The sequence below is a fragment of the Leucoraja erinacea genome, chromosome 17 (assembly GCF_028641065.1).
Source record: "Leucoraja erinacea ecotype New England chromosome 17, Leri_hhj_1, whole genome shotgun sequence".
Taxonomy (NCBI): Eukaryota; Metazoa; Chordata; class Chondrichthyes; order Rajiformes; family Rajidae; genus Leucoraja; species Leucoraja erinaceus.
Genome location: NC_073393.1, coordinates 26,891,803 through 26,915,607, shown reverse-complemented (window position 1 = coordinate 26,915,607; position 23,805 = coordinate 26,891,803). Strand labels below are relative to the sequence as shown.

The window sequence follows — 23,805 nt, the reverse complement described above, 5'->3', positions numbered from 1 at the left end:
AACATAATGCTGGAGTAACTCAGCGAGACAGGCAGCCTCTCTGGAGGGAAAGAATGGTTGACGTTTCGGGTCGAGACCCTTCTTCAGTTTGTAGAAGGGTCTTGATCCGAAACGTCACCCATACCTTCTCTCCAGGGATGCTGCATGTCCCGCTGAGTTGCTCCAGCATTTTGTGTCTATCCAATAGTTCTTAACCATGTGGTTTTGATTTCAGATGTAACAAAATGTTTTTACGTGTGTGAGTGATTTACTTGTAGGAATTTTAAAATAATTTGAATAACGTGCTCCTCAATTTTTGCTATTTTTTATGATGGCCTTTTCTGCCATTTTTCATCTCTTTCCAAGTAACTAAGGTCAAGTTAGTAATCAAACCAGGAGTTCCCCCAAAGATCAGCCGTCTGCAATTGGAGGTGTAATATTTTAAACCCAGCTACTGCTTATGGGGCTCTTGGCATGGTTTGTACTTCCACAAGATCATTAATAATAGATTTAAGATATATGACATAGGGTAAAACCATGACAAAGCTTTTGGCAAGAATGTAAATCAGTCTTTACCTACAGAAATAACATTTTCCTTCTTTGAAGAAGAGCTTTGTTAAAAATATTTTTTATGGTTCAATTGAAAATGCAGGCCATTTATGAATAAAGATAGGGTACTCAATGGTTGAATAAAACCACATATCCTGTGAACTTTAACACCATACTTCCTACTCAGTACAATCTTTTTATGAACATTCATAATGTAATCCATTTACGGAAGAATCCATTGCATGTGGTGCTTCAGAAAAGCTTTTAAGAGTAGTATTTTTTGTTTTGTGTTAACTTTTGTAAGTGTGTGTTTTGTTTTGCTGGGTTGCATGTCAGATGCATCTTTACACAGCAGTTCACAATTCAGATTGCTGGAAGTACTTTGGCAAATTGCCTTGTACCCAAATATTTCAGCTGGTAGTTTTTAGATAAGATTGGAGTGGCGTGAAACAAGTAAATTACGTATCAAAAATTCTATGATAAATAGTGTCAGCGAAAACACAAAACTTAGAATTTACAACTGCCAACCTGCCTCGTCACACTCGTCACCTAAACAGCTCAGAGTAGCAGTAGACACAAAATGCTGGAGTAACACAGTGGGACAGGCATTTCTGGAGAGAAGGAATGGGTGACGTTTCGGGTCGAGACCCTTCTTCAGACTGATCAGAGTAGACAGTTTTCTATTTCATGAGCTGTGTATGTTTTTATTTTATTAGGCCATTTTACTTACACTGTTTTACCATTATTTCTGTTTCTATTATTGAAAATACATTCTACCAATAATATGTGATGGAAACAGCCCATAAGGTTATTCTGTTATATTGATGAGATTTGGCCATTGTTCTTGATTTGTTACTCTGTTCATTTGTGTTTTATTTCAGCATAAAGCCAAGGTTGAAGCTATGATCCTGGATTTGGCCTCCCTTCAAAGTGTCCAACAGTTTGCAGAAGCCTTCAAGGCTAAAAACCTGTAAGTTACAAAGAAAAACCTGTATTCACGTTGTACATGCTGAATCAGCCATGCTGATTTCTTTCTTTTTGGGAAAAAAAGGAGACACAAGGAACTGCAGAAGATGATTTACAAAATAAGACATGAAGCGTTGGAGTAACTGAGCAGATCAGGCACTATCTCTGGAGAACATGGATATTGAAGAAGGATCTTGACCTGAAACATCACGTATCCATGTTCTCCAAAGATGCTGTCTGACCCTCTGAGTTCCTACAGCACTTTGTGTCTTTTTTTGAATAACGTTTGTTATTCTGCTAACAATAATTCCGCTTACGATTCATGCAGGAGTGGCTTTTTTTAAAAATAACCAGCTTTATTGGACCAACTGATGTGACTTCCATTGAAATTAAATGACATAATTTACTACCTTCCATTTTGTTGCATTTATCCTGACCCTCAAATAATCTCAATTTAATATGTCTGACCTTGTTCCAAAGGTTACTTCTGAATGATAGATTTGATAGGACGCCGTTTGTAAGTGTTGGTAAATGAATAGCTTAGAGCATTTTCTTCTAATACTTGGACCTTTGGCCCCTTGCTGCTCTTTCAAGTTCCGATCGGGTAGATTTTGCCATTTTTATTTGAGCCTCCTGGATCAGTGCCAACAAAATATAAACAAATCTAGGCTTAACATTGGTTGCTACTTCATAATTCAACATATGTGGCTTACCAACTTGTTCTGTAACCTTTAGTATAAAGTACATCATGTCCAACTACTTTCTATGTGCATATTAATACATTGTTATTGTAAAACTGACGAGAATGCATTGTCTCATGGATGACGCTCAGTAAAATGTTTTTTCTCCCATACAAGTTCCTTTCTTGATTAAAGAACTTTGTTTAAGTTACCCACTATCTTTCAGTGTGTTCGAGAGTGATACCGTTACATTAGATTTTGCAGTTGGCTTTGCAATGAACCTCAAGAAAAAATTGCTTCATCTTGGTTTGAAGGTACAGGTGCACAACCTTTTTTATCCGAAAGCCTTGGGAGCAGACACTTTTCGTAATTCAGAATTTGTCGGTCTTCGGAATTGAAATTTTTTAGCGTAGATTTTAATGGCTGGCTCAGTGGTAGAGTGCCCGGCTCATATCCGCAAGGTCGCGAGTTTGCGCCTTGATCCCGGCAGTTACTCGGTCGCGAGTTTGAGTCTTCAATGTCGTTTTTTCTTGCAGAATAAATGTTTGTATGAAATGCAGTGTAGGAGAGGTGTACTGACTGTGTGGGCAGAACTTTGGAAGTGATTGCCCACCAGTCTAAAAAGCCGCTGTGTCTCCCTGTCCCTGGGATAGCAGGGGGGCGATCAAACAGCACAATACCCCCCTCCCCCTCCAACTCCAAAGGAATCCGCTCCCCGATGGGCCGCTACGGCGACAAGTGGCAGTTTGCCCACAGCCCGAGCTGCGCCACCTTGCACACCATCCGCTTCTGCCCCTACGTGTTCCTCTGGAGTTGGAGCGGGGCTGGGCTGGAGTTGCTGCTGGCTGTGGGTCTCTGGGATCTCCGTGCTTGCAGTGGGCCTGGGGGTCGCTGTCCCGTTGGTCCTGACGTCTCCGGCCACCCCCCTGGACTGGAGCTGAGACTGGGAACTGTACCGCCCTTGCCCCCTCCCTCTGCAACTGCAAACAACCCCACTCTCCTGCAAGGGCGGTACAGTTCCCGGAGGATAGCAGGGGGCCGGAGACGTCAGGACCAACAAGAACCCGCTCCCCGATGGGCCCCTACGACGCCCCGAGCTGCGCCCCGTCATCCGCAACCCAGGTTCCTCTGTAGTTGGAGCGGGGCAGGGCTGGGCTGCTGTTGGCTGTGGGTCTCTGGGATCTCCGTGCTTGCGGTGGGCCTGGTGGTCGACGTCCAATTGGTCCTGACGTCTCTGGTGACTGCACTGACCTGCTGCCATCGCCGACGTGAAGACAGTGCAAAGCCCCCGCGCCGGTGCAATGAGCGGGGAGCTGGAGAGAGGAGGGAAGGGGTCACACACATGGCCGGGGAGCAGAGGGGTGTAGGTGGGGTGAAACTGAAGGGAGCGACAATCTACTGCTGCCTGCATGCTGAGTTAAAAAGTTCCCACGCAAGACTCACGATACACTGTGTATCGTGAGTCTACCGTGGGAACTTTTTAACTCAGCTGGCAGGTAGCAGCATATTGTCAATTATTAACCCTCCCGCGCAATATACCCTCACCTTCTCTTTTATGAATGGGGATTTAGTTCCCCTCTCTTCGAGGACCGACCGGAGGTTCCGCTGTTACCTCTGCGGGCCGCCCTCGGTGAACGTTTTCAAGGACCTTTCTTCAAGGACCGAAAAAATGTCGCTATTCGGAGGTTTTCGTTATTTGGATCTTCGGATAAAAGGTTGTGCACCTGTACTTTGGACTGGTCCCGTGAGCAAATCAGATTCCACTTATTTTGCGATCTTTGATTACTTCAAGAGACCTACAGAAAAGTTTAACATTGCTTAATCAAATGCCCAGCAGTCCACAGTATCAGACAAAGCACATGTATCAGTGCTGGTGACTGATTGACATTAAAACTGAAAGATAATGTAGGATTGTGGTGGGGATGTGGTTTAGGGGGATATGACCAGATATGTGAATATTATTTGAGGATAATTGGAGAACCCCCTTGCCTCATCATTTATTTTCTTTCATTATTAACTTTTATGACCTTGAACATAAACCAGCTTACGGAAAAACAACTAAGCTTCTGCAATGGACCTGTAAGTTTTGCAGGCAAGTTAATGACCTGCTTAGATAATAGAGAGTCATTGAGTCAGACAATGTGGAAACAGGCCCTTTGGCCCAACTTGCCCACACCGACCAACATGTCCCACTTGCCTGTTTTTTCATTTTAATTCTTAATTATGTTGAGGTTATCCTATTCAGAATAGAGGTATGCATGTATGCTGTAGTTGGCTTCAGTCTGTGAGGAAGAAGGAGGGAACTGTTGCTGGAAATTGTTTCGTCAAATCACAGTACCCTTTGGAAAGGTTTATACATATGAAGCCAGCAAATGGGTTGGATACAATGCTTCCAGCGCTGATTAGTATTCAAAGAAAAGTTTAAAATTCTGGAAAATAAAAATATACTTGGGGTGTGGACCAGGGAAGAGATCCCAATCAAGAGTCAACAGCTGTGGGAAACAGTAGACATTTGCGATAAATTAAAAAAAGAAACAAATACATTTTACTGATTGTGCCACTGAGTTTAGTTTAATTTAGAGATACAGCGTGCCACCAGTCCCTTCGGCCCACCGTGTCCACGCCTACCAGTGATCAGTCCACGCCTACCAGTGACTAGTATTATCCTACACACTGGGGACAATTTACTGAAGCCAATTAACCTACAAATCTGTACATCTTTGGGATGGAGTAGGAACCCGGACCATAGGAGGAAACCCACGCAGTCACAGGGAGTATGTGCAAACTCCGTCTAGACAGCACTTGAGGTCAGGATCGATCCCGGATCGCTGGCGTTGTGAGGCAGCAACTTTTCCGCTGCACCATTGTGCTGCCCCTTAATTTAAAAAAAATTGTTAATCAAATAATTCAATGTTTGTTAAGTTAAGAGTGCAGAAAAATCCCAATGTGTGACTTCAAAACGAGATCTAGTGGAAGCTGTATCTTGTTGCTCCTGATTTAATAAATTTTTGCATGTATGCTCTGCAGGGATGGCTGGATTATTTTAAAATAAAATAAACGGCAAAATAATAGGCCAAGGATACCCTTTGATTGTGGGTTGCAGGGCCAAGTACGCACAGTTTATGTTAGTTAAATCAACATTCCTAATTAGTGTGCCTGGGTTATATCTTTTGGTTATGCAAGGAACTTGAGACAAAATAATTTGTTTTGGGATTCAATTTGAAATTCATGTTAAAACAATAATATTTTCATTTTAACAATTTCATTGCAAGTAAGTGCATTTTAAAACTAAACCTGGGTGTTAAAGTTTGAGAGTTTTTCCTATTTAAGGCATGCACATTATGTCCCCAAGATTAAGATTTAAACATAGAGAGAAAAAAATAAATGAATAATGCATAACCTACTCCATTTCCGTGACAAATTGTTGGTGTTTTTGTATGTGTCCCCAGTTTACACAGATTGATGTGAAGTAGGTATTTGTGCTAGTGTGTGACAATATTAGCATTGGCTGTGAATTGATCCATTATAGTTCCTCATTCTCTAATTTCTCCTATAAAACTTTGCATACTTTATTTAATAATAAAAACATGCTTCTTAGTTTTAATGCGGAGATTTTGAATTTGCTGGACAAAGATAGTCTTATTACCTAGATACATATTGCAACAGTTAAGGAGAGCAAACCCCTTTTTTCATGTAGTCATGATTATCAACATTCGGAAGCAGTGGGCACAAAATGCTGGAGTAACTCAACGGGTTAGGCCGCATCTATGAAGAACATGGATTTTTCGGGTCTGGACCCTTCTCCAGCCTGAAGAAGAGTCCCGACCTGAAACATACCTATCCAAAGATGCTGCCTAACCTGCTGAGTTACTCCAGCACTTTGTGTCCTTTTTTGTTATCCAGCATTTGCAGTTCCTTGTTTCTACATTCAGAAGCAGTGGGATACATTGGGATATATTAATAACCAATTATCTGTTATTTGCACTTTATCATTTATGTTTATTCATGTGTCCATATTATAGTATATGGACACATTGATCTGTTTTGTAGTAAATGCCCACTATGTTCTGTGTGCTGAAGCAAAGCAAGAATTTAATTGTCCTATCAGGGACACATGACAATAAACTCACTTGAACTTGAACTTGGCTACATTCCCAAGTTTAACCCAGGGCAAAGCTCTCACCTTGCTTGAGTTATACCATTGCACAAAGAAAGAAGCTGCTGGTAATTGGAGAACAATCGTTCTAATTCCAATATTTGAGACAAATACAGTGTCCTGAACACAGTCATCTTTCACCTTGCCTCATTTTTAAGGTAACTGGACACTGTTCAATTCCATTTGCAACTCTCAAGATCATGACCATATATATGCCTGCTTGAAGGAAGGACTGGACAATGTTCAGGCTTGAGCTGAAAAGTAACAACATTACCTGCGAACAAGTTGCAGACAGTAACCAACAGAGATGAGCTACATGTGCATTTCCAGCACTAATACCTCACCGTCAATGTCCTCGGGGCCGCCATTGCGCAGAAACACAACAAGGCCAGCTATATAAAATGATGCTACAAGAGATAGTCAGGGACTGCCTATCCATTTCTTGTTTGCCTGACATCTACAAAGAAGAATTTAGGAATATAATGTATCAGTCTTTACTTGCAAGCATGCGTACATCTGTAAGCCAAACATTAGCCTGGAAAAACAGCCGTTGATTGGCATCCTATTCAAGTTTACATTTTCATCTTTGGTTTAGTTTAGAGATATGGCGCGGAAACGGGCCCTTTGGCCTACCGAGTCCACGCCGACCAGTGATCCCCATACACTAGCACCATCCTACACACTAGGGGCAATTTACAATCTTTAGCAAAGCCAATTAACCTACAAATCTGCAGGTCTTTGGAGTGTGGGAGGAAATCAGATCACCTGGGGAAAACACACACGGTCACGGGGAGGTCGTACAAACTCCGTACAGACAGCACTCGTATTCATGATCACACCCGGGTCTCTAGCGCTGGAAGGCAGCAACTCTACTGCTGCGTCACCGTGCTGCCACATCTATTGGATGTATTGCAGCAACTTTTCGAAGATGGCTCATCAACAAAGTCCGAACTTCTATTTGGAAGGGTCAAAGTATCAGGCACATGAGAACACGGGCAACTCGAAATTACATACCAGCCTGACTTGGAGATGTATTATTGATGCTTCATTTCTACTTGGTCGAGAGTCCATATCTAACAGAGCAATAGGGGAACCTGATGACACAGCCAGGACTGTTCAAGTGGTTGATTTACCATCATTGTCAGAGGGGTAATTAAAGTGGGTTATATGTTCTGGTTTTCACCATGGTGAGCAAATTCCTAAAATGATTAAATAAAATGCATAAAATAATACAGCCTCAAGAGGCCACATTCTTTTTTTTGTGGAATTCCATGGCAGACCTTAGCCAAGGTATTGAGCATTGATACAATTCAAATGTTTTTTGTGAATGAACATTGTGTGAAATTTGCTTTGTAAATTAATCCAAATATTATTTATGCATTGAAGTGTGTTAATTGCTAATGCTTCATAACCAATGCTATGAAACAATAGATTGTGAAAAATATGTTAGATTGCATGGATAGAACAATTGATTGTAAATTAAAGCAAACAATGTTCTTTCTGTGCTGGACTTTTGTTGGCCATCAATTAAAGCACTGTCTGGTTTTAATATACTTTGGAAAAATATTCAGGGCAACTAGATTGATTCCCAGTTTGAAGTTTAGTTCCAAAAATAGTATTCTAACTTTAGAGAAGAGTAGAGTGAGGGGCAATTTAAGTAGAATTTCGACGGTAACTGTTGTAATTTGCCAGTCATATAAATAATTATGCTCCCGCCCCAGGCATTGAATCAGCATGGATAGCACACAAACAGGCCCATCGGCCCACTTTGTCTATGCCAATCAACTTGGCTTTCCCAGCTAATCCTGTTTGCCTGATTTTGGCCCACAGCCCGCTAAACAAAATGTCTTTTGAAAATCCTAAATGCACCCACTTCTATATTCTATAACTTCCTCTGGCAGCTAATTCCAGATATGGAATTGCCTTTGAGTGAAAATGTTGCCCCCCCCCGACTTCCCTCTTAAATCATTCCCCTTTCATCTTGAGCCTATTCCCTCAAGTTTTAAAATCCTCTAGCCTGGGAGAAAGACTGTAAGTGTTCACTTCATCCATGCCGTTGATGATCTTGTACACCGCAATAAGGTCTGCTCCCAACCCCCTGCGCTCCAAAGAAAAAAGTCCGAGCCTATCCAACCTCTCCCTATAACTCAAGGTCACAGGTCCAGGTAACTCCTGGTGAGGTTCTTCTGCACCCGTTTCAACTCAATGTCATCCTTCCTGAAGCTGGGAGACCAGAACTTCACACAGTTTCAAATAGTATCTTCCATGAACTCAGGATATCCCAAAACCTTTGCAATGCAATTCTTTTAAGGTGTATTTACAAAGGAAAGTTAGCAGTTTCGAATGATGAATGCGGGCTTACAATTGACAAGAGTCTCAGTGGAGACCAACTACTTTGTTGATAAAAGTTATGAGGTTGTTTTTATATCCATTTGAGAGGATATACAGTGTCCAGCTTTAACCTGGCATCTGAAAGACAAGACCTTTGAAATTGTAGCACTTCCTCAGTGCTGAATTGTAATGCTAGTCTTGTTTTTGTATTTGAATAACTGGAGTTAGATTTGAACTCAGAGACTTTTGGCACTGAGGCATTACACCACAGAGGAGCCGGAATATAGATTTCATTCAGGAAATAAGGTAAAATACATGCAAAACCCTCAACGTGTGCAATGTCAGAAGCTTATAATTCTTCTCAATGGCATTTTTAATAATCAGTGCACCAACTACAGTCTAACTTTTGCCAGGAAATAAGATACATTAGAATGTCTAAATACTGGCATTTGGTTCTAGGTTCTGTTTTTTAAATTGTATGAATAGATGATTTATTTAGCTGTCATTGAAACACTAAAAAATTATGTATTTTAAATTTATATTGTCTTATAATTTTGAGCTGCAGTTTTGAGCATAGTTTAGCGTGTGATCTCAGCAGACCATTTCTTGGCTGGATCGGTAATCAAGATGTTAACGTAATCCAACTCCCTCATTCTACAACAGTCTCTCAGTGTAATGCACTCTGGTAAACCGCATATCTCCAAATAATGCTTGTATTTTGATAGCTAGTTTACTGACCTAAACTGAATGCTGGACCAAAATAAACATTTGGTTTGGATTCACCTGAAATAGTTATGCAAGTGCAAATAATCAAAGACGTTTCAAGTGCAAGTTATATAAATCAAGTTTCCATTGTCTTTAATCTAGAAGCAAAGAGTTGCAGATGCTGGTTTACAGAAAAAAGACACAAAGTGCTGGAGTAATTCAGCAGGTCAGGCAGCATCTCTGGAGAAATCTGGAGAACATGGGCAGTTGACGTTTCAAGTTGTGACGCCTCTTCAGACTTATACAAGGTATATTATCTTGCTGAGTCTGAGGAAGGATCCCGATTCGAAATGTCACCTATCCATGTTCTCCGAGATACTGCCTGACCTGCTGAGTTACTCCAGCACTTTGTGTCTCTTTTCTGTAATCCAGCATCTGCAATTCTTTGCTTCTACATTAAATCTACATCTACATTAAAGACAATTTTCTTCCATTTCCTTCCATTGTCTATGATGCAGTTTGTACAATTTACACTTCTCCAAATTAATAACCACAGAAGCAGAGAATGCTGGAAGAACTCCAGACATAAAAACAGCTTTTTCCCCATGGCTATTAGCCTCCTGACCCAATCATCTCTTTTTAAACCCCCTTCCGAGTTGCTGTCACGTATTTCTTACTCTTAACTCTACCGCATTCGGTTGTTCCACAATTGAACATTAGCTTTTTTCGCACTACAATCTTCGTACCATTCTGCTGCTTTGGATTTGATGTTGTGTTTTTTGTTATATCTATCATTATCATGTATACTATTTATGAGCTTCAAATGAGCAAGGAATTTAATTGCACCCTAAAGTGTATGACAATAAACTAATCAGAATTTGAATCTTAATCTGAACTCACCAGGTCAGGAGGCATCTAGGGAAAGAGAGGCAAAGAACACTGAGTTTATGACTCTTTGTTAGAATATTCATGTTATTATTTAAGCACAAAGACTTTGTTACAAAATTAACTATTATTCTGCTACTAACTGGCTTGTTAAAGTCAAATTCTGTGATTTTGTTCCTTACAGATGGTTGTCTTCATTGTCCGACTAAAAATGCTTATTATTTGTGATAAACTCAATTTCAACAATATTAATAAAACAGCCCTAGGTGATGCCCATTTCCATTGATTGATGGAACACTTTAAATTTCTGATTATAAAATTTTGTCCGGACTTCCGGTGGCGCCATGGAGCAGTAGAGGCGCTCCTTTTAGCTCCGCTCTGAATAATGCGTTAAAACGCATTAAAATACCTAGAAAGCAAAACGGACTGACTGAAAAACACATACCGGCCCAACATCGCGTAAGCGATGTAATCAGAAATCGACGTATACCGACTGGATACCGGTATTTTTAAATGAGTAAACGAATTCTGCCGACTCGACCTCAGACGAGACAAAGAACCCGACTGCAGGTTCTTCAAGAGCAAGAGAAAGTAACTTCTGAAGAATCTGAGGGAGAATCTGAGGAAGAAGGACTTATTTTTTACCATGGAAGAACAAATACAAGAACAAGAACAATCTTTAAGACGGGCTATGGCAAAAGAGTTTGGAGATATTCTGACTGATTAGCTGGGAAAGCTAGAAACAAGAATGGATGTCGGGAATAAAAACATTTGCGGAAAAATTGACATTCGACAAGTTCGCATCGAAGAGGTAAATACCGTTTTGAAAGGGGAAATCAAACGGGTTGAAGAAGATCTTAGCAAAAAGTTGGAGCCCATTCTCCGCACTTCAAAAAAACCAAAACACCGATATCAGAGAACTTGATAGCTACTACTACGGACATCTCTGACACAACGCAAAGACTGAAGGAAGATCTAGACCGTGTTTCTGGGCAACTGGCCAGAATGACCGACAGATGCCTAGATCTTGAAGCCCGGTCCAGAGTGAAGGAAGGGAAGGAAAGTGGAAAAGACTCTCGGGTCTTCACTGCCAACTTACTTCAACAGGTATTTAATCTGCCTGAGAGACCTAAAATTGATCAAGCACATCGAGTCCAGAGAGCCCGATCAGGTGTTGGAGCCCCACCAAGACAGATTATTCTTAAACTACATGACATATCAGTTCTTGAAGATATCATGAAGAAAGTGACAACCACAGGAACCCTGATGTTTGAAGGAGAAAATATAAGAATCTTTAGAGATTATCCAGCAGAGGTGGTCAAGAAGCGAGCTCTCTTCACCAAGACACGTCTTATTCTCAGAGACATTCCAGGCCTGGGATATGGAATAATGTATCCTGCTAAATTAAGGGTCACATACGAAGGATCGGAACATTTATTTATGACCCAGAAGATGCATTTAAATATGCGCAAGAGTTAAATGACCTAAAGGGATAAGTAGAATGACATGGCTCTGTTTGATTAGCAGGGCTATGCCCTACTGAACTTTCACTGAACCTGTTTGCTAAACCGTGTGTTTAACGTACACCTTTTATATATATTTAAAACGGGTAGACTGATATAACCTGTTTTTTCATATAAAAATATATATAAAAACCTGCAAATAAGATGGCCGACAGGTTCACAGGCGTTTATGTCTGGACATACTTATCAGAGATAGATTGGAATGTAAGCGGGTAGATTGCTCAAGGTCCCCGTGTTTATGAGGAGAATTTTCAAGATCTTTGAATTACAATAATTGAATAATAAATACCCACTTAGACCAAGCTATAAGAAGAAATGTAACCCACTTAGAGGAAATTATTTATAGTCTTTGTTCGTTTTTTTTTCTGTTTACATAATATCCTGTTTAGTCCGGTTTTTTCTTTTTTGCGATATTACTTTGTAATTGGGGCGGAACTAATTGCAATTAACATCCACGGAAGCTCACTTGAAATTTCCCACCAGGAGGTGGGCACACACAGTATCTCTAAATGCTATTTTTTTATATTATTTACATTATTTAGCACTTTTTTCGCCTTTTCTTCATATGGCACCTTTTCTTGTGATATATCAGCAGGGTTTTGAAATTGGGATCACCCACCAGAAGGTTGATTTATTGTGTTGCCCCATCTGAAACAAGGGAATCCATGTAAGCTATAATGCAAGACGACCCTCTGAAGTAAACTGGAGGAATTACTTTTTGTAGCTGGAATATTAGGGATTTCTATATTTAAAAGGGTATTATACAGATATGATATTAACTTGTTTGACTCCAAGTTTCTATTCATACATTCGTCTAGTGTGTCTGGCAACAAAGATTGATACGGGTATATGATTTCAGATAGTCTCGAATTTGAAAGTATCTAAAATATTGACTACCTTTCAGGTGATATTTCAACTGTAATTCTTGAAATGGGATAAGAGCTCGTTAATTCAATTTAAAATACTGCACAGACTATTATTCAAAGTCTAAACTGAATAAGATCTTTCCAAATGTATCTCCGATTTGCGATAAATGGCATCTTCAGGAAGCAACTATAACCCATTCCTTTGTCTTGTATAAAGTTACATAATTTCTGGAGAGGAACTTTTGAAATTTTTTCAAAAACACTAAAAATAAAATTGGATCCCGACACGGAATTGATCAGTCTAGGTACGTCAAATGCCTACTCTGCTATCATTATTTCAAAGACGTTTCCCTAATTATGGCCTTATAACGGCGAAAAAACTAATACTCAAATTTTGGAAACATACATCAGTCCCTACTCTTAAGATGTGGATTATAAACATGTCCGAGACGCTACATCTTGAAAATATTAGACTTGTCTTGGCAGAAAAACCAGATCATTTTTCGAAGACATGGACACCATTCATTGATTTACATATTATTTTCTTCCAACTATAGCTAAAAAGTTAAAATTGAAGCTGTACAATAACTCTATAATTTTATATGCCATTGGTTCTATTTTTGTCCATTTGCTTCTAATAAATAAAAATATTTAAAAATAAATAAATTTGTACGATTATATAATTGTAAATGTAAATATGAACCATAACTTAATCTTGGAAAATCACTGCTATTTCAATCAAAAAAAAGGACACAAAGCACTGGAGTAATTCAGCAGGTCAGGAAGCATCTCTGGAGAACATCCAACGGTGATGTTTTGGGTCGAGACCCAAAACTCCAGCACTCTGTTTCCTTTTTCGTAAACCAGCATCTGCAATTCTATCCTACATTTTGAGCAGTTTTATCCCAGTTTGATAGCTCCTGCTGCAATTTTGAGCATTGTTTACTCTCAGATTGTGTGCATTGTTGAAACTCTACTTCTTTCCTTCCCATCTATCTATACATAACTATGGCCATGTGCTCTTCCGGTTTGGGCGTTTTTTCTATTTGCGCGAAAACGGTACGCGATAGCGCTACGGTTTTTTTTGTCAGCTCACTCACCGTTCTCCTGTGCTGCGAGTGCAACAAGTTTTGTTCCGATCGGTAGTATATTGTACAAGTTAGCGAGGTTTAAAAATTGTAAAAACCGTGTGTGCGCAGATAGATCTCTCCTGCCAATCAGCGCCGCGCGGATTGGTCTCTTCTCCTGTCACTCCCTGACGCACCATCATCGCAACGCCCCGCAGCTCCAGCCCTTCACCTCTGGTCCCATTCGGTGGCTACTGCCCCCCTCCCCCGTGATACCCCCCATGGCTCTTCCCGCGTCTTTTCTCCAAGCTCTCCCCCCCCCCCCCCCCCCCCTCCTCCCGCTGGTGCGGCCATAGCTGCTGGTGCTGGTGGGCCGAGTCGAGGATCCGAGGCCTGGCTCTGAGGGCGCCGGCAGCTGATGCTTCTCCGGGGTACGCAAGAAGGGAGAGGAGCGGTAACCTCGAGATCCTGGGGAGGGAGTGTGGGGGAAGAGAGGGGATAGAGGGAGAGGAGGGGAGTAGGGAAGGGAGAGGAGCTATTGATGGGGGGGGGGAGTGACTGTGGGTAAAGAAAAGGAGTGGTGACGGAGGGATTGGGGGAGGATAGGAGGAGAGGGAAAAGAAGAGGGAGGTGAGGTGGGAGAGAGTGGAGAGGTGCCGGAATAGAGGGAGAGGAGGGGGGAGTAGAGGAGTGGAGGAGGAAGAGGTGGGGAATAAAGGGAGTGGAGGGCAGTGGGGAGGTGAGGAGGGATAGTGGGGGGATAGGAGAGGTGAGGATTGGGGATAGAGGGAAGGGAGGGGATGGGGAGGGGAAAGTAGTTATGGAGGGAGGGAGGGAGGGAGTGACTGAGGGTAGGGGAAAGGAGAGGTAGTGAGAGGTGAGGGAGAGATTGGGGAGGAGGAGAAGGGATAAGAGGGAGGGTGAAGAGGAGGGGGAGAGAGTGCTAGGGATGAATGGAAATGAGCTGTGCCTGTGCAGTTGGGGGCCATGGGTGAGTGGTGGAATATTGCGTTGGGGGACCAAGCCTCCTGTGTGACAGGGACCCAACGGGTCCCACTTAGTCTAGTCTTGTACTAAGACCAGCATGGTCACATAGTTTGTTTTAGGCCCCTGGCAATGGGGGGGGGGGGGGGGGGGGGGGGGGGGGGGGCAGGGGGGGGCAGAGGGGACACGTCACCCCCATGTTTTGAGAGGTGGGGATCATCCCCTCCCAAGTTTTTGTCATCCAGATTTTAATAAATCTCCGTTTTCCGCCAGACAGTGGAGGTGGGACTGCTGATCGAGGGCGCCCATTGGACGAGATAGATGTCGGACAGCAGGCAATGGGGGCGGGACATGATGATTCAGCGCGTTGATTGGAGGAGCCAGGATCGATCCCGGCCGGCTCTCCACCGCTGTCCCGTCCCCAGCCGAGTCCCCCCCGCTCCCTCCCCCCCACGGGTGGCCAGAGAGGTTGGGAGTCAGTCGGGAGCGGTGCCCCCAGGTCCACAGTCAGCGCAGAGAAGCAGTGCAAAACCCAGCTCAACTCAGCCTGTCCCGCCAGGTGAACCTACAGCCCTTCCTGGACTTGTGGTAAATATGACCCAGGTTTACAGCCAGCGTGGACAAGCAGCGCTAGCTCCACGACTCCAGGCTGGTATCCCGTCAGTCCAGTCAGGGCTTGTAGGTTAACCTGGCGAGACAGGCAGAGTTGAGCTGCATTTACCGCTGGATTGAGCCTCCAAAGCCTCGCGCGTGTGGGTGTGAGTGTGCGCATGTGCACGCGGCCGCCAAAAAATTGTGTCCCCCCTGTCCCCCGGTCCCCTCCATATTTTGATAGCGAGTTCCATGCCTGCCTGGCATTACATTTTTTTGTTAATTCTAGTTCATGCCATTAATAAGGCAGCACACTGAGATGGTGCTTCTTTATGCTTATGTTGTTACGGCTGTAAGAGCAATAACAAGCTGTAAAGTGTGAATTAGTAAAATCCTATACCAGATGGGATGAAAGAAGTAGATTTTCAACAACGAACAGAATTTGAAAATAAACTATGCTCAAAATTACAGTAGGGGATATGAGCAAACGGCACAAACTGCTCAAAACAGTACGGTCTTTTTGGGATTAAATTATGGTTCAAGCTGCAGTTTTAATTAAGTGAATTAAGCGACTATTGCAGTTGCTTAATTCAGTTATTTTAACCTACTTGGTTTTGTGTGGTCTGTTTGTAATCTATTGCTGCGCAGGCAAAGGGCATGGGAGGATAAAATAATCCATTGTATCACTTGATATTCCGAAATGGAATTATTTTGAAGTAAAAATGCTGTGCAACAGGTTATTGAGTTACCATGACCCATTAAAATAATGTAATACAATTACATATATTAAATAGCAGCTCTGTGGGCGATACCAAAAGGACAGTGCACATGGCACAATCATTTGTCTGAAAGTGGTCCTGACATTGAAATAAACTAATGTTCTTCTATTCACACATGTAGTATAAAAATAATTTTCTTAATACACTGTACAATAAAGTGACATACGATCTTAGCTTATAATGTTTTAAAAAGTCTATAAACTATAGTATCTGTAACTGTCAGAGAGCTAAATGAAATGGGAACTACGTTTTGAAAGAAATAATTATGTTTTGCAGGATTTATTGTGACCTATTAAGAAAAGGATAAAGGGGAAAATGACTTATTAAATTGAATATTCACAGAGGGCTTCTAAAGTTAAAGGTTCATGCGTACAGTGTCTGGTTTGACTCCAGGCAATGCTTTCTGCTCAACATTGCCACGTGCTATGGCAATAATAATTCTCTGAACACTAAAGTATTTTGCTGAAGGAACCTGGAGCTTAATAATATGCAGTAAATACCCTGGTGGAAGAATCAGTGGCTGCAGGAGACATCCAGTTGGAAGAGCAGTAGAGAGCAAAGTTGCAGGCAGCTGCCTAATAATTCACAAAAGAGAATTGCATTGCGATTTAAATAATTAGTTGGGAATGCCTTATACTTGCAGGCATTGTATCCTTGGTGTTCATTGCTTCCCATTGTGGAGTTTTGTTCGTGCAATAAATATGCAACTAATGTTATAAAATATATTGTGAATTACATTTTTAACTTTGTATTTTAAAACACAAACCTGTAAATAGGATCCTATGGTACTTTTCTCCAGTGCTGTCTGATCCATTTTTTTAGATTGTGCTAGTCATCACTTCTCATTGAAATCATGGCACTTGTGATATTGATTCCTGTATTTCTGGTCATGATACACGTTAGTAAACATGAACTTTTGAACATTATTGCCATTCCCATACTCCTCATTCTGTTCATACAATTCTCAATTGGAGAACACAGTTCTACACAGTAGCCATCGTGGCACCAGAAGCACACAGAAGAAAGGTCCTGACCTGAAATGTTGTCTGTTCTTATTCTTCCATAGATGCTGCCCGATTCTCTAAGTTCCTCCAGCAGTTTGTCTTTTGCTCAAGATTCTAGCAAATGCAATCTCTTGGGTCTCCATGGTGCTAACCTGTTGTTTTTTTTGATATTTAGAAACATGCTCTGCTGAGATCGGGAGTCATAGCGTCATTCAGCATGGAAACAGGTCACTTGCCCATGCCGATGTACACTACCAAGACCTGCCCACATTTAGCCCATATCCCTCTCAAGTTTTGAATTCTGATCAGGCAAATCTTTCATTGGCTGCTTAGATACCTTCCAAGATCTCAGTGTACTACCGTTAACAACAGTTCCTTGGACTTCCATGGCCAGGATAGGTTTCCACACCCTTATATTGTTGTGGATCATGAGAATATTTCCTTACAGTACATGCTATGTTTTTAAACTAAGTGAGTTCACACTGCTGATCGTTTTCGCTGGCCAGCACTGTCTGGAGGTGTGGATTCTAGGAATTAGTGGGATAACATTTGATGAGTGTTTGACGGCACTGGGCCTCTACTCGCTGGGCTCCTCCTCTAATGAGGAGGTATTTCTTTAGTCAGAGCGTGGTGAATCTATGGACTTCATTGCCACAGAAGGCTGTGGAGACCGTCAATGGATATTTTTAAGGCGAAGAAACATGGATTCTTGATTAGTACAGGTGCCAGGCGTTACGGTAAGAAGGCAGGAGACCGGGGTTAAGAGGGGCATGATTGAATGGTGGAGTAGACCTGATGGGTCAAATGGCCTAATTCTGCTCCTATCTCATATGAACATGATTCCAGGGGAGAAAATCTAACTTTGATGTCTACTCAAAACTCAAGTGCTCTTCATTTGCAGCATTGAGCCAAGATACAGTTGGAGACATCCTTGCAACACAGTCATTGTGGAAAATTCCAAGGGTCCCAAAGAGTCTTTGTTGCTTGCATAGGGGATACCTTGTAGTACAAAGGGAATGTCTGTAGAGACATTGCTGGTCTGGCAGCATTTGTGCAAAGAGAAGCAGTTAAAGTTTCATGGCTGCAACCCTTCATTGAAACTGCCAGGGTTGCAGAATGAATGGGCAAAATATTGGCAGATTGAGCAAATGGTAAAATTATTCACTTTGGCTGGAAGAACTGAAAAAATAGAATATTGTTCAAATGGTTCAGAAGGATCTGACTGCCCTTGTATGTGAAACCCAAGTTAACATGGGCCATGTAAAGCAGTTGTTGTAAACTATTTATGTTATAATTAGAAAGGTAGATGAAAAGTTAGCAAAGTGGTCGAACTATCAAAGTATGAAAAATCAAAAATACTGCAGATATTGGAAATTTGAAATAAAAACAGAGTATGTTGGAAATATTCAGAAGGAGAGTCACATCTTGAAAGAGAAACAGAGCTGGAATTTTAGGTCTGAGACGCTTCATTAGAACTGGGACCGTTGTCTGCTGATCTATCTCCCTAGATCACCTGAGCTAACCCTATCCTCCCTCCTTTGTGTTAGAGGGTTCTACTCCCAACCTAAGGGCCAGCAAACCATTGCACCACTATTTAGTCACTACCCCAAGATGTCAACTGGTGTGCAGTTTCGATTAACGTTTTGAAACTTTGTCTGCACCAGAAGCATGGCGACTCTTTAGGTACTGACAAGATGAGGTCTGCTGTATGGTTATACTGGATTGTATGCACAAATAAAGAATTTCACTGTACCTAGGTACATGTGGCAATGTGACAATTGAATCGTCGAATTGAATTGAGGTTCACAGCACTGATGCTTCCCTCTCAGGGCACCAATGTACTTTTCATTGCAGCATCTCAGGCTGCACTTGCATTCATGTCCTGCAGGCACCAACTCCAGGATTAAATTTCTTCTACTATTGCTCTGCCCTCTGCAATAATGTCTGCAGCCAATGTCTGCATTATCAATATCACCATTAAATTGTCACCTAGGATTGCATGTGTTCCAAACTTTTGGAGCAAATTCCCAGTTTGAAACTTGTCATAATAGTGCAAACCAAAATACATAGTGCAACCAAAAGTCCATGTTGGATTGTCGCTGAGGTAGTGTTGTGGTTTGATTTGTGCAGTGTGATTCAGGAGGCTAATGGTTGATGGGAAGAAGCTGTTTTTGAACATGCCAGTACCTTCTTCTTGATGGTAGCAGTGATATGAGAGCAAAGACCCAGGTATTGTGTGTCTGATGATATTTGCAGCGTTTTGAGAGCGCTCCCTATAGATCCCTTTGATGGTGGGGGGAAGTAAGTACCCATGATGGACCAGGCAATGCCCACCACTTTCTGCAGCCTCCTTCATTCCTGGGAATTCGAGTTACTGAACCGTGCCGTGGTGCAACCTATCAGGATGTTATCTATTGTACACATGTAGAAGTCCAATAGAGTATTCAGCGGCATGCCAAATCTCCTCAATTTTCGAAGGAGATAGAAGCACTGATGAGTTTTCAATGTGATTGCATCAATGCACTTGGGCCTGGGACAGATCTTCAGAAATATACATGCCCATGAACAAGAAGCTGTTGACTTGCTCCACCTCCATCCCTTCAATGAAGCCAGGTTCATGAACATTGACTTTCCAAATTATAATTGTCGTATCAATCCTTACATTTGGATGGATGGATCTAAAATTTGTCATGGGTAGATTATAAATCGTGAGTGAGGACTTGGACAAACATTGTCTCTTCAAAGGGTGTCAGCATGGATTGAAAGAGAAAAGTTAGTTGACATGTCTTTGAGAAGGTCACTGACTTGTTAGATCAAAGAAACATTTTTTAGGCTAACATTTATATAGGATTTTTCATGGAGATCTGAAAACCCCCCATAGATAAATAGAAATGGGGTATATTTCAGCCAAGTTCAAAGTGATTTGCAGAGTAGTGGTCTTGAGGGCCTGAAAGGTCTCAGTCCCATGTCAGATCACTAGGATTTGTTTCTTTCCCGTAAGAATGTTTACAATATCTATGTATTCACTGCGGCACATTGGCACAGCGGTAGAGTTGCTTCCTTACAGCGCCAGAGACCCAGGTTCTATCCTGACTATGGGTGCTGTCTGTATGGAGTTTGACTATTCTCCCTGTGACAGCGTTGGATTTCTCCAGGTGGTTCGGTTTCCTCTTATATTCCAAAGACGTGCAGGTACATGGGTTATTTGGCTTCGGTAAATTATCCAGAGTGTGTAGGATAGAATTAGTGTAACGGTGATTGCTGGTCGCTGTGGACTCGGTGGGCCGAAGGGCCTGTTTCCATGCTGAACTAAACTTCTAAACTAAACTAAACTAAGCTAAGCTAAACACACTGTGAACCCGGAGATCAATTATTTATTATGTACGAGAAGTAAATCCTCCTAACTGCCCAGATGTTAAGCCCTGGGAGAATATTTAACCATGGTGGTGAAGGATTTGGGCAGGCAATTGTTACTGAGCCTGAGTTGCCAGTAAGTACATGTGAATGAACGTTTCACCAAGAGCTGCTGACAAGTTTAGGTTCAAGTAAAGCTTAGTTATGTTTTCCAACCCTCTGAACGATTAGGGAGCTGGTGGGTTTTAATTCTGCTTTGCTTTTCGTTATGTAGAAGCAGGCTTAATGCTTTTAATTGTTTTTGTTACTTTGAACATCTGTAACCAATACAGGTGGGGAAGAAATGATAGTTGGTTCGAAGTAATATAGAACATAGTTATTAAATAGGACAAATTTTACATTACCATAGACGATTAATCTCATGAAACTTTTGTTGGCTTTATTTATTCAGCTGCCTTTAATAAGTTCCCTCAGATTTAATATATTTGCAGGTTCCTGAGGTTCCTTTACCAAGTAATAATGTGGGTGGGAGAAATCTGTTTTGACACAAATATAGTGTGGGTTTTCAATCATGGATGAAACATTTTTATTTTGTTCGTAAAGACATCTCTTGTACAAAGTGGGATCTCTCTTTTACAACTAAAACTTCAGACTTGTCTTTTTCTTTGCTGAAACTTTTTTTAAATAAACAAAATTACTATGGAATAAAACTCACTTTATTCGTATGACACTTTGAATTAGATTGAAATAAGAGTTGTGGCCCGTATTGCAAACATATTTGGAGCGTAGGAGTTGAATTTCGATTACATATAATTCCATTAGACTTTCCAAAGTAACTCCAGCTTGACAGCTGGTGGATAAATTTATTCTCAAATTCCATTTTACTAACTGCAAAATGGCCTGGAAGGAATAATGTTCAATGTAACAAACAGATTAACTGAAGCATTTAATACTTAGCCATTTTTGTGTTCAGTTTTCTAATTTTTTTTCTATCTTTGACAGTCAACGTAAGTAGGTGTGATTTGGTCTGCACATGCTACTGGTGTGGAGCCATTGAATTATGCCTCACTGGTTTAGTTTTAATGCCATTGAAGGCACAGTTTTATTCATTTATCTTAGACGAAATAGACTGCCTTGCAGCTTTAATTGAGTTTGAGAGGGAATGTGTAATTAACAGAGTAAAGCTGAGGTTCCATTGTGCGTCTGATACTGTGTTAGATCAAGTTTATAGTTTACAAGTGAACAAAGAGGGACCCGGCGTGGAGAGGGCCGCCGAGAAGGAAGAGGGACCCAGCATGGGAGGGCCGCCAAGAGCAGGAGAACAAAGGGTGACCCGGCATGGGGAGCTGCCGAGAACCAAGAGGGACCCAGCTTAGGGGGGGGGGGGGGGGGGGGGGGGGGGGGGCGTGTGCTAAAAAAAAGGACAATTGGGACTACATTGAACACTTTGTAGCTTTGTTGGCGACCTATACGTGGCGAGTCTTTGCATACTTTGTTTATGGTATTCTAAACAAAGGATTTCACTGTGACAAGTTACATGTGATAGTATAGTAACGTTCATTCACTCTTAAAAGCGTGAGAACTTTGATGGATAGTAAAATCAAGAGGTGCAGTGGGGGGAGTGGGGGAGGGCAGAGAGGAGGTGTTGGGTGGTCACCAAGTTTAAGACGGGCTGCCGCAGAGTGCGAGAAGGTTTAATTGAATTTATTGAACAGGACCAAATTAATTCTGGATTTTGACAAGAATTTTTTTTGAAGGTGGCTTCACTGTGATCTCTCTTGGGTTGTGTACAAGATCATTGTTTACCCCTTCTGATGATTAATTATTTATGCATTTCTTATGCAGTGAGCACAGGGATCCCTGGAGTCCTTGTGCTGTTGGCTGTGTCGGGGAGTCTTTCACCCCACTAGATGGGACACCAGCTCCAGGTGCTGTCATTGGCCTGATACCCATTTTAATGCCGAACCAGCTGCTTCTATTGTCACACAGTTCCCAGGGGCATTACTGTGCAGCAATGTTCTTTTTTTTACATCTTCAAGCCAGAACCATCGAGTGTTAAGACCGCTGCAATCTTGCTTTGCTGCGTTCTTGTAGGGACTGCGAGCTTTATTTGTACAGACCTTAAAATGCAGCAGTATTTTTTACTCCGGTTTCTCTATTTCTGTATTAAAATCCAAATAAACATACAAACAGTCAAGAGGGAAGGCCATCATGGGGTGGGTTTTAGTGGTGATTTCTTGTGTTTCAGAATGTCAGAGCATGAATTGTGCGCAATGCATTCTAAAGTCTGTGTTTTTCATGCAGCATATGGTAATTTAAGACCTATTTTTCACACTGACAAATGTAGTACCTAATTGCTCAGGAGTGATTATTTTAAAACTGCATCAGAGTTTATTTTAGTGCAGTGTCAAATGATTTACTGTCTGCAATTAGACAGGAATTTAAAACAGAGTTATTAGGTACTTTTCGAATATACATTAGACTGATATCCCTCAGTCCAAAGACAAAGATTTCTAGCATGTCTTTGTGTTTTTGTCAGTAGGAATGTAATTAATTAAAAAAATTGAGCTTTTAATTTTGCATTATATTTCCTGAAATTATTTTCAATGTGAATGGCCATAAAAAATTGAGCATTTACTCTTTATCTATTTAATCTGTCAGGGCGTGTTTACTTTGGTCTCAGATTTTTTTTTTTCTCTGCATATTCTGCAATTGGTGTTTTTATTTTGGATTCTGAAGCAAAGGGGTGCACAGTGGGCAACTTGCCATCTTAAAGAGAAAGGACAGGTAGGTTAAATATTTTAATCCTTCATCTGGACTCACTGGTGTATGTGTCCTTCCAGAATTCTATGTCTTACCCTTCCAATTTCCATCATTCAAAATTTTTTTCTTATCCTTACTATTTTGCTTTTCATTTATAAGAAAGAAGTATAATTGATTGTATCTTCACTATTGTTTTTTTAACTGGCCCGAGTGTTACGTTCAAGTCTTCAGTAGTTTGGGGTTGAAAGTGCCATTCGAACAATTCAAATGAAAGTTTTAGTTTTAAGCTGCATTTGGGATGTTATATTTTGTTTTGCATTGTAAGAATATTTAGTGCCATAGCGAAGAACAGATTAAATGTTCAAGACACGAAGACATTATGCAATTCCGGTGACTTGGTCGATATATAGAAAGTCTAGCTTGGTTACATATATTAAGCTCTTGGTTTTGATAAAATCTAAAATACTGTTCAGATAGTGTTGTAAAGAACTGATGTAACAATAATGAATGTAAAACAGCTCTGCACATGGAAAAACATAACGGTCATTCTTGGAACTGCTTGCAATTGGAACTGTTCATGTTGTGGTACTGGATAAATAAAGCGATGATAATTGCAGAATATT

At 41.3% G+C, this 23,805-nt stretch overlaps 1 protein-coding gene across 6 annotated transcripts in view; it reads left to right on the top strand.

Moving 5' to 3' along the window:
- wwox (WW domain containing oxidoreductase) overlaps positions 1–23,805 on the top strand; it is a 977,325-nt gene that overhangs the window by 301,276 nt on the left and 652,244 nt on the right. For all 6 annotated transcript variants that reach the window (XM_055648843.1, XM_055648844.1, XM_055648848.1 and 3 more), the window contains exon 6: positions 1,410–1,498. In XM_055648843.1, the coding sequence (XP_055504818.1) occupies positions 1,410–1,498 (89 nt within the window). The remainder of the gene's footprint in view (positions 1–1,409; positions 1,499–23,805) is intronic.